Source organism: Cebidichthys violaceus, unplaced genomic scaffold, assembly GCF_023349555.1.
Source record: "Cebidichthys violaceus isolate CVI_PGR_0920_01 unplaced genomic scaffold, fCebVio1.0.p SCAF_4, whole genome shotgun sequence".
Classification (NCBI taxonomy): domain Eukaryota; kingdom Metazoa; phylum Chordata; class Actinopteri; order Perciformes; family Stichaeidae; genus Cebidichthys; species Cebidichthys violaceus.
The window spans coordinates 5,389,200-5,400,591 of NW_027176594.1; the positions used below are offsets into that span (position 1 = coordinate 5,389,200).

At 39.2% G+C, this 11,392-nt stretch overlaps 1 protein-coding gene across 1 annotated transcript; it reads left to right on the forward strand.

Moving 5' to 3' along the window:
- The first annotated feature begins 3,885 nt into the window (after positions 1-3,885).
- Positions 3,886-11,131, forward strand: LOC137885401 (aminoacyl tRNA synthase complex-interacting multifunctional protein 1-like). Its single transcript, XM_068727661.1, has 4 exons — positions 3,886-4,291; positions 5,853-6,061; positions 8,784-8,952; positions 9,194-11,131. The coding sequence occupies exons 1-4, from the start codon at positions 3,919-3,921 to the stop codon at positions 9,358-9,360; spliced, it is 918 nt and encodes a 305-aa protein (XP_068583762.1). The 5' UTR covers positions 3,886-3,918; the 3' UTR covers positions 9,361-11,131.
- The last annotated feature ends 261 nt before the right edge of the window (positions 11,132-11,392 follow it).

Below are 11,392 nucleotides of genomic sequence, written 5' to 3' on the forward strand. Positions count from 1 at the left end.
ACAGCCAAACCCACCACTCAACACTCCAAGGATGAAGAAGACGAACGAGACTCATCAAAATCTACAGGCACCATGTCAACGCTCACAGCTACAAGCCCATCAATGAACACTGGTGACAATATGAACCTGGATTATCTGAACGCAAGAAAAAGAGGACATTACAACAGAGAAAGAAGACATGAAGAAGAAGAGGCCATGACTCATGTGGAGAGTTCATAGAGCAACTTCACAGAATTCAAGAGAACTATGACCTCCTTTGTGCGTTATCATAAAATATCTGCGTCATTCAAACCAGTCGTAATCAACCTGGAATATCTTATATACGACAGAACTTTGTAAGAAGGCTTTCCTGCCATCTATGAATCTGAAAAACATCACACTAAAGAGAATTGTGTGATATAGAAGACTGCAACCATATTACAAGATGCTGAACACGCTGAGAAGCAGTACAACGACAGAGAACAAGCAAAGACTTTTGTCAGCGCAAACTTGAGGATGCCCAGCTGACAATGGAATCAGGCCATGACAGGCGAGGAGGAAAATTGACTTTGGAAAACACACACCAGCTGAAAACTTTGTGTGCCATAAAAGTGGCAACTTGGACATTGTCTAAGGGACGGCCCACAATCTCCATGGAGGCAGGACTGGTGGGAGGGCTCAACATCAGCAGTCAAGAGGGGAGGATCAGGCGGTGGGGCGGACCTCAGTGATGGACCATTTGACGCACACACATTACAACAGAGGGTGAGTTAACTTTAGATTCTGCCTATGACAAACTTGTACATCAATACACACATCACATTAGAAACCATACAAACACCACTCACACTCACATACCAGATGTACTCGAAAAAAAATTAAGTTTTTAGAAAGTTACCACAAGACACGTTAACTATTAAAGGTAAATATGTTACATTTTTGATTGGCTCAGGGGAATACCAATTAGTGAAATGTACACAAAGCCCTTATCCTGTATATTAGATAACATCACAGACAAACATTCATTTCTACTGTCTGATCACTGCCCTATAAATTTGGTAGGTAGAGAAATTATGTATGATGGACATTTATTGGACAGAAAATGCTGCTGCTGTCTCTGTTTCTCTGTCTCCCACACAATCTGAGTTGTTTAAGAGGGAGTTCACACATGTGTCCTATGTGTCCTATGCATGAGGCCCATTGTTGGAGATGGAAGGACATGTCTGACTGGCTGCACAGTAAGACTCAACTCACTTCAGTAATAAGGGTGATGTATACAGAATAGAATATGATGTACATCAATGTTAACAGTAAAAGAGTAACTCAACTTATGTTTGATAAAAACACACACACACACACACACACACACACACACACACACACACACACACACCATGGTTTGAAATGTTCCATTGGTAAACATGGCTGAGCTGTCTGAGGTGCCTTCCTCTCTATGGTCTGCACACAAATATGACGTAGGACTGGTGAGGGGTGTGAAAGGGGTGAATCTGATTTGTGATGATTCTCTGGTGTTGCGCACACCAATCGTTCCGGTAAAGAAAATTCGAGACCTGGGGGAACCGACTGAGTGACGATTTGTCTAAGATTTACAAGCAGTTAATGCTTTGGTGCACCGCGAGCACCGCAAGTGTCCAATCCACACCATTATGTCACTCATCCCTCCAGACACAGTTTTTCCGTCTTCGACTTGGCCAATGTTTTTTTTTAATATTTTTATTTCTGTACCTGTGCACAAAGTCAATTTTGGGTAGCTTCTAATTTAAAGGGACCCGGTGTCCTCAGGGATATCCAGAATGCCCTGGTGTTAAACAGTGTCTTGAGAGACAATCTGGCTAATTTATAGTTACCAAATGGTTCTGCCTTGTTACAATATTTTGATGACATCATGATTTGCAGCCCCACAGAAGAAGCATGCAGATTAGAGTAATTTACAATTACAGTTATCCTACTTAAATGTTGGCTGCAAATGGTCACAAGGCTATCCGTCAAATTGAAATTTGATCTCGATAAAGTTTCATATCTGGGACATAGCGGGCAAAACCCTCTCTCCCAAGAGAATACAGGCAATTCAAAATGTGCCTAAACCACAACTAAGAAACAAATGATGAGCTTTATATGAATGACGTCATATTAGATCAGTGGATCCTAAACTACTCAGAAAGAGAGGCATTCCTCTCTCCCATGATTCATGGTAAACATCTTTCTGAGCAGAACAAACTGACCTGGAATGACTTCTCGACTGCTGCCTTTAATGACATAAAGGACGCTTTACTGTCAGCTCTGACACTTGGACTACCTAAACTAGACACCGTTCACACAACACGTGGATGAAAGAGACGGTTACATGATATCAGTTTTGACTCAGGAACATGGGGAGCTCATGGTTCCTTTCTGCCGTTTCACCCATTAGATTAGATTAATACATTAGATTTACCTAACATTACTGTGGAACGATGTATTATCCATTATTTTCTTAATATGTTTAGCTCTATTAATCTTGAATACAGAACTCATGTAACTCTGTAAGTCATGTTGCTTTATAAATAAGAGGGAAAAGGTAACTAGAGTAAAGACAACATTTTGAATTCATAGTCACCATGAATAAACAGAGATACTCCACCTCCAGATCCATCCTCTCTTAAACCATGTTTCTGATAGGGCAATACATGCAAATTCATGCTTAAGTAAAGACAAATAATGAATTAATTTGTCTTAGTTGCTCGGAAAACTTCTTATATTCAGATGACAAGTAAAGAATGTATTCCCTAAAACTGTCTGTGTTATGAAATGTGATGCTCCCACTAACGCTTCTGATCCCATTTCAACAGGAAATGCTGCAGCTGATGCTACGACTAAGCAAGCATTTTTTTTTCATCAGGTTACTCTTTTTAGTTCACAACACTTATGCTAGGTGAGCCTACAGAAATATCCCTCACGGATGTATAAAGAGAACAACAAACACATAAAAGGTTACTTTACCTGTCCGACGTTGAATTGCTGATGATTTGTTCATATTCCCCTGTTTTTTGAGACATTTTTAAGCTTGGATATAGAATCTTACATGTTTGTGGTCAAAGCAAAATATAAGAAGAAGAGAAGTGTAGAAGAAGAGCAACGACAGAACAAGCATAAAGCCGACCCGTGGGCTCTCGCTCGCCCTCTTCTTTGAGGCAGAGTAGTGTTTGCCTCTGTGCTTTTTCACTGCGGTTTCTGTCAGATCAGCAACACTAAATATGTTCTACACATACGTGAAATACATTACCTATTCTATGGAAAGAAAGGACATAATAAAAGTGTCTACAAATATTACAGTGGTGACAAACAATGAGAAAGCAAAAGGCAAATGCTCAACCCAGTTTGTGAGGGATTGCCAATCTGAGGTGAGGAACAGCTCGTCACTGCCTCACCTCACGTGTCTCCTCTCTGTTTGAACAGGACATGCGCTAATTCAGCGATTTTGATTATAAAAATGCTTGGAATGATTGGAATCTTACAGAAATTACATTTATAGCACAGATCGGTAGAGAAATATTAATATTTATTTTATTTTAGCATTATTTGTTTTTTACTTGTCATGATGACAGGTGAGGCTCTGCCTCTGATCAGGTGTTGTTCCTAAAATACGCATTAACATTAGCCTATCATTACATAATCATATTATATAATATCATATTATAAAAAAAATTGCGGCTAATCGTACCATATCACTCTTGCCTTTAATTTTGACTTTATTCTTGTATAATTTACATTTGTAGGCCTGTTCTTATTTTTATTTTATGCGTATTTTTATCCTGTGGAGGGCAGTATTCAAACTGCCAAAAGCATAGAAGAAGAAAAAGGAAAAACAGGAGGAGGAGGAGGAGGAGGAGGAGGAGGTGTAATCAATGCAGGTTGCAGTCTCCAGACATTTGCGGTAGAATGGGTCGCAGCGAGGAGCTCAGTGACTTCCAGCGAGGGACCGTCGTTGGATGTCACATGTGCAAAAAGTCTGTCCGGGAGATTTCCGCTCTGTTAAACCTGCCGCGGTCCACCGTGAGCGCTGTCATCTTGAAGTGGAAACGTGGAGGAATAACGACGGCTCTGCCCCGGAGCGGCCGACCGCACAAGCTCAAAGAGGAGGACCGTCAAGTGCTGGAGAAAGTAGCGTTGGAAAACTGTTCGCCCTCGGTGGAAGCTCTCACCGCCGAGTTTCAGACCGCCTCCGGGGCCAGCGTGAGTCCCAGGACCGTCCGCCGGGAGCTGCACGAGATGGGCTTCCGTGGCCGAGTGTCCACGTACAACAAGCCTAAAGGTGAGTTCAGGGAAGCAGAGGTTCAACAATCCCATACAGGTGTAATGTTAGAGTCATACTTTTGGCAACATTTCACCTATTGCATCGGCATTCATATTGACACAGCAACTCTCCCTCCAGTTGCTCTTCTAAAAGTCTTTCCACAGGTTTGGAGACAGACATTTACACCCATTCAGCCACATGACAAGATTATTATAGTTTGGTTTACCAGATTTTATTTTAAACACAATCCAAACGTCTCAAAATCTAAATATGCTTGTGTTAAGTTATTGCTTATTGCTGTTATTGGCCCACTGTAAATTTGTCGCAATTAGATTAAAGCGTTATGTAAAGATGATTTGATTAATTACTTAATCAACAAAAAATCTGCAGCAATTTTATAGTTTTAAGGAAAATATTCTAAACAATTGCTGGTTGCAGCTTCTCAAATGTATTTGCTTTTTTTCCTTTTGCCTTGTATGATAATAAACAGATAATACATTTTTTTACTCTGTTGCAGCTCTATGTAAAACTGTCACATGCAGCCCCTCTACAAGGTTGCTATTGTACACTAGTAGTGTTGCTTATTCCTTAACGAATCTGTAGTTGATTTAATTATCAAAAGTCACTGACATGCAGTGAACTCAATAAGTCCACAAAACCATCTCAGTGTGTGTTTCATGTGCCACGTTTTTTATATCTTGAGTGGAAACGATACGTTTTCATCAGAAGCTTATAAGAGGTTTTTATGAGCAACTTGGGCACATTCTTATTTTCCAGCAGAAATACTGAGCTCCATTAGTTGAGCAATTACAACAATGCACTCACAGCAGCAGCTGATTGTCTGTAGTGGAAGAGGCAAACATATCGGTCACTCCTTACTTTCCATTATTTGTACTTCGGAAAACTTGGTCTTACTCCAAAACCATGGACATTAACATGCTGCCTCCGTTCTCCTTAAATGCTTTCCACAGGATTCTCATTCAGCATCAAGAGAATTAGTGAGGTCAGGCATTCATTTTGGGTAATAAGGTCTGGCTCACTGTCTGCATTCCAGTTCATCCCAAATGTGTTAGCCTGGTCGAGGCTCTGTGCAGTTCAGTCATGTTCTTCCACAGCTAACTAAGAAAAACATTTCTTTGTGGAACTGGCTTTTGTGCACAGGAGCATGGACATGTTGAAGCAGGGAAGCTCTGTTCCCAAACTGTTGACACAAAGTTGGAAGCATTATTAACTCAAATATTATTGGATGCTGCAGATGTTAAGGATCATTCTGCTATGATTTTTATGTATAATGTCCCATAAGTTATCAGTTTGCAGAACTATTAAGTGCTTTTAAACCATTTTTTTTCATAATGCACATTGAGTTTAGCATACAACTCTCACAGATGCATCTCTTCATCCAAACTTTCCTTAACGCTTGATGAATATCTACCGTCTGATTTTCACACATAAGCGCAGTATTATATCAGATTTCTACTGTGAAGAAGAAACATTGTAATGAAACGGGGAAACATTTTAAATCCATTGGGATTTTGTGTGCATGATTATTATACCAGTACTTGTCTTTCTTGGATGCAAGGAGGGGAGAAAGCAGAGAAGAAGCAGGCAGCTCCAAGCCAAGATAATACCAAGGTGGACGTGTCGCGCCTGGACCTGCGCGTTGGACGTATAATCACAACTGTGCAGCTTCCAGAGACCGATGGTCTGTATGTGGAGCAGGTCGATGTTGGAGAGACGTCTCCCAGGACGGTGGTCAGCGAGCTAGTTAAGCACATTCCTCTGGACCAGGTACAGATTCTTTTGAATATCATGTGCTTTTTAGATGTAATTATTAGGGCTTCAACTAACGATTATTTTGACTTAACAATAAATCTACTGATTATTTTCTTGATTAATTGTTGTCTGTACATTTTTGTTATAACATAAGAATTTCCCAGAGGCCAAGTTGACGTAATTTTGTCAGACTAACAGTTCAAAAACAAAATGTATTAAACTTACAATGTTAGAATACAGAGAAAAGCAGAAAAAGTCACATTTAAGAAGCTGGTGAAAAGGGACAATAAATGAATTATCAAAAAAGCTGCATATAGATTTTTAGTTGAATGTCGATTCATTGTTTTAGCTCTCATAACTACAAGAAGTCCGGTCACAGAACTTTGTGAATTGTTGAATTTATTAACTAACGAGAATTCTCAGAATGTATGTAGAGGTTGATACACACAACAGTATTAATGAGGTCAGGCACTGCTTTAGGATGATACAGTCTGGCTCGCAGTCGGCGTTCCAATTCCTCCCAAAGGGGTCCACTGTGCTCTGTGCAGACAGGCTCTACAGGGAAGTTATGTTAAAACAGGAAAGGTCCTTCCCGAAACTTTTGCCTCAAAGTTGGAAGCGCACACACTACTGTCTAAGGGTACATCTCAAGTCTCTTAATTGTCATTTCCTCGCTCCTCGATCCTCCCTTGAACCGGAAGTTGTTCTGCTCCGCCATATTGACGGCCGTCCCAAAGCTGTTATTTAGCTCGGAGGAGTGAGGATCGAGGAAAGAGGAGAGATCTCTGAGGAGCCATGAGCAAGGACCCATGAGAACAGGCTTCCAGGAAGTGTTTTAACGTCGGACACGCCCCCTCTTTGTTCATCAGTGATGTGATTGGACGCTGCAGCCGATCGGACTGATAAAAAAATTTTCAACATATAAACAGTGAAGACGGATCAGATTAAACTCAAGCTTTATATTTGATATGTCTTCTGATTCAGTATCTGGTTTAAATATATGTTCATTGTAGACTGAAGAACAAAAGGACCACAAACAACTTTCTTCATTTATTAGAAAGATTTGTCTTTTCATGATCTGATATTTCCCTCAATAACTTTTATTATGGATACAATTAAAGTCAGAGAGAGCTTTTTACATCATTTATCATCATTTCATTCAGTCACGTGAGGCTGATCATTCCTGAGGGTTTGAGGAGTTATATCATTTAAGAGAAACCATAATCATATCCTCGGTTATTTAATTATCACGTCGGTCACAATTTCAAAACGTACAGACGCAAATAAGTCATAAATATGACAAACGCATTCTGCTGTAGAAATCAGTCCTGTGCTTTTAAACAGAACACAGTTTATTAAAGAGGTAACAGAGAAAACACCTCTACAGTGATGATTACTGTGTGTCTTTATTAGTTATTAGTATTATTAGTTACTATTATTAAGTACAGCGATCATGTGTGCAGACACAAACTATCAAAAGTCTCTCCAGCTGTTAAAGCCGACTGTGATCAGAAACAGACGTTGCTTCACGTGACGCAACTGAGGAATGGATGTCTCATGTCTCTTAAAACATACTTCCTCGTTCCTCTCTCCTCGCTTAGTTTCCTCCATGCATCCCTGGTTGAAGGGACTGAGATGCAAGGAAAGGATGCAAGTGAGGGAAACGGGGAAGCAATTAAGAGACTTTCAGGGATGTACCCTAAAACATCGTTGTGTGGTGTAGCAGTAATATTTCCCTTAATTGGCTTCCCCAAACCTCAAAAAACAGCCCCAAACCAAAAGTATGTGGATACATACTTTATAGTTTGTCATTTAAATCAGAACATATGCCGGCTGAGGTCATGTATTTAAAACACGGTCTGAATTTGCCAAAAACTGTAAAACCTAAGAAAAATATCTAGATGAGACAACCTTTCCACGCACAAACAAAAAATGTTAGATTAGCTTCGTAAAACTGTTGATGGTACTGCAGTGATGTATAGCACAGCCTAATTAAGTGCTTTCTGATTGCAGCTTTAATGACAAGCACGCTGTTGCTGCAGCTGCCTATTGATTGGTTTATTAGGTCACATACTTAAGTATAATTTTGGTCTGGGGCTGTTTTACATAGTTTGCGCCCCTTTTTTTTATAACATGAATTGGCATTTAACATTAAGATCTAAAATATAAATCTTATTTACAGAATATTCTCCATTTCTGTCAAGCAAAAAAAAAAATTGAAATATTTGACGAAATGCTTTATGAGTTTGATGGAAGTGGTCTTTGACTGTCTGTTATAATTGAATAGATATTAAGCAAAACAAACGCATACTCTAATCATAGCATGTATGTACTTTCCGTACCTCCAAAGCCTTTTTAAAATGATTTATCTTGACAACATAACTGATTCTAAATTCATATAGTAAATACTAAAAGGATGCACCTCAATAAATTATATCTTTATTTTCTAAGATGTGGCATACATCATTTCATGAAAAGATTTTTTCTTCTTCTCAGCTTTTGGCAGAAGCTGCTTTTAGTTTTCTTTTGAAATGTTGGTAAATCACAGAGGTCTCTAGGCTCAAAAGTCTTATGTTTTTCTGTTGACACACAAACTATAAACTACTGGACACAGTTATTTAGAACTAGAACAACAGTGTGAATATAATTTCGAGGTGTTTTGTTTTCATCTGTAAATAGGCTATACAATGTTTTTTTATTTTTTATTATCAAGGGCAAATGTCTGTCCCTCATGCAGATGCAGAACCGCATGGCGGTCCTGTTGTGTAACCTGAAGCCAGCCAAGACGAGAGGAGTGGTGTCCCAGGCTGTGGTGATGTGTGCCAGCTCACCAGACAAGGTTGAAATCCTTGAACCTCCAAGCGGAGCAGCACCAGGGGACAGAGTTATTTTCCAGAGCTTCCCAGGTACTATTACATTTGAATCCGTAGCATGAAATTAAATTTAACAACCATTTCCAACCAAACCGACACAAGGAATATTGTGATTGAAGGGAGCATTTTGCTGGCCATGGTTTTGCTGTTCTAATTCGATTATGCAAGGAGGTTTATACTCTCAGTCCTGGAATCATAAATCCGACATTTGTGGTGAATGAGAAGGGAACAAGGTCGGTTCTTCTAATGTATCAAACTGACTTCTTGACTGCAGGTGAACCAGACAAAGAGCTGAACCCCAAACAGAAGGTGTGGGAGCAGGTTCAGCCAGACCTACGCACCAACAGCCAGTGTGTTGCAACCTACAAGGGAGCTGCATTCGAGGTCGCCCGCAAGGGAGTGTGCAAAGCCCAAACCATGAGCGACAGTGAAATCAAATAAACTTAACAGCTGCTCAAATAGCTAGGTACAAATCCCTGCTTCCAGAAAGGATCCAAAATGTTGTGTAGAGCGGTTCCAGAAGAGTGGAGGCCCTTGATTTTGGAAAGACATGTCCAACAAACACATAGGCGTTATGTTGGAGTGTTCACATACTTTTGTTCTGTAAGGAAGGAAAGTGAAGATAGTGAGGAGTATGTTGCCCTCTGTTGGACGGACATGGACATGGACATTACTCTTACACTTTTGTCTAAAATCTGAAGTTCTGTATTTGGCCAAAGGAGGGCACTTCAGTACCCATGATGATGTACAGTATGTGTGTAGTGAGACATGGGAACATACAGCGCACAGTCATACTCGGCATTGTGAAAAGAAAATGGAAATTCTTACAAAGAATCCCTTTTGGTTGGGAAATATTTGATAAAATTTAAATGTTTTCCCATGACGCCACAGTGGTCATTTCCACTTAACAGTGGATGAAACTAAACGGTGCAGAAATCCCTTTTGAAAAAGGGGACACTGAACAGTTTTACTTTCTTTTGACAGTATGGAAACTAGTTGGAGTGAAATGGGAAATAACTTTAAAAGAAATTAGTTTTACCAAATTAAATGTGTTCTTAAGCAACTGCATGAGGTCAGTTCTTTCAGCTCCTTTTAGATTAAGTTTGATACTGGCAAATAACAAGTCTGTGTGTTTATATATCCACATCAATAGCTTGTCAGAAGTCTTATTTGAATGATCCATCTCGCATATTAATATTATAATATAATATCTGAGATCAAGATCCTTTTGCATATCTGTACAGTAGTTTCCCAGGAATCCCATGAAATCGAAAACGGATCGTTCTGGATCATTGATTTGGATGTAAATGCAGATGTGTCTTATTTAATGTTTCTTCAGCAAAGATGTATCCATCCTGCTACTGCAGATTGTTAGTCTGCTCTTCTGGCCAGTTAAACCTTAGATTTGATATGTCCAGCTTCATGTAATGTGTTTGTGTATCAGCTTCCATGCATGATTCCTAATAAGCCTATTTATCATTCGAAAGGCAAACAATAAACCAACATGTATTGGTTTTAAAGTAAACTGCCTTTATGGTTTTCCCCTATAGTCCAAACCAATACAATGAGAAAAACTCAAACAAGCACAGTTATTTTTCCTTTATTTTAAAGGAAGAAGTGAAAAACTGCATGTAAACAATGGGGATGTGATTCAGGAACTAAGAAGTGGAACAGATAGTCTCTGGCGAGATGTTGCTGGTAACTGACAGAACACTGGGAGGGAATGGTATCAACATTTTCATACATAAAAGATAATATGTATTACAATTTCATAAACTAGAGAAGGAAGTTATAAAACTGCTTTGTCATATACCAGAAGAAACCCCAGACTCATTTCTCATAAAAAGGGTATATCAGTCTTACTGTGTAAATTCTTAATAGTATGTATCATACTGATCATTAAATATTCCTTTAGACACTGCAGGTTTTGTTTGTATGTTTCTAACTTGTTGTAAGGTAACAAATCTGCCTAAAGATGGACCAAGGTGTTCTCAGTCTGAAAGTCTACGTTGTATTAAAAAAACAAACATGAGAAACTGCTCTCACTAGGACGAGGAGGAAAGGCCGCCCACTCAATCTCCCAGCCTCCTTCCAACTTCCCCATGGCGAGCCTCTTTAACATTCAGTCAAACCACACTCGCACTTTTCAGTGTCAATGTAAACTTTAAATATGACTTTAAATTATATAAAAGTGTATTATTGTTGTATGGTTTTTACTTTTACTGTCCGTTGTGTTGCATGTTAAGATAGTTGCTTTATTTGTTACACACTTGTAATAATACATTTATTTATATAGCTCCTTTAAAAACAGTTTACGAAGTGCTTTGACAGACAAAGTGTGGGAACTGAGGATATTTACATGTAACTGCCAACTTATATGTGTTTACTATGTATGGATTTTATTCTGCATGTTTGCAGAAACCCCCCATTTATTTTCAAATACTTCTTTTTACAGGATAAAACGCATACATTA

Bases quoted from the DNA above. Each gene is read 5' to 3' on its own strand.
- LOC137885401 (XM_068727661.1), top strand. From the start codon at position 3,919: ATGGGTCGCAGCGAGGAGCTCAGTGACTTCCAGCGAGGGACCGTCGTT. The intron at 6,062-8,783 runs GTACAGATTCTT...TCCCTCATGCAG, and splicing joins AGCACATTCCTCTGGACCAG to ATGCAGAACCGCATGGCGGT. The intron at 8,953-9,193 runs GTACTATTACAT...TCTTGACTGCAG, and splicing joins TATTTTCCAGAGCTTCCCAG to GTGAACCAGACAAAGAGCTG.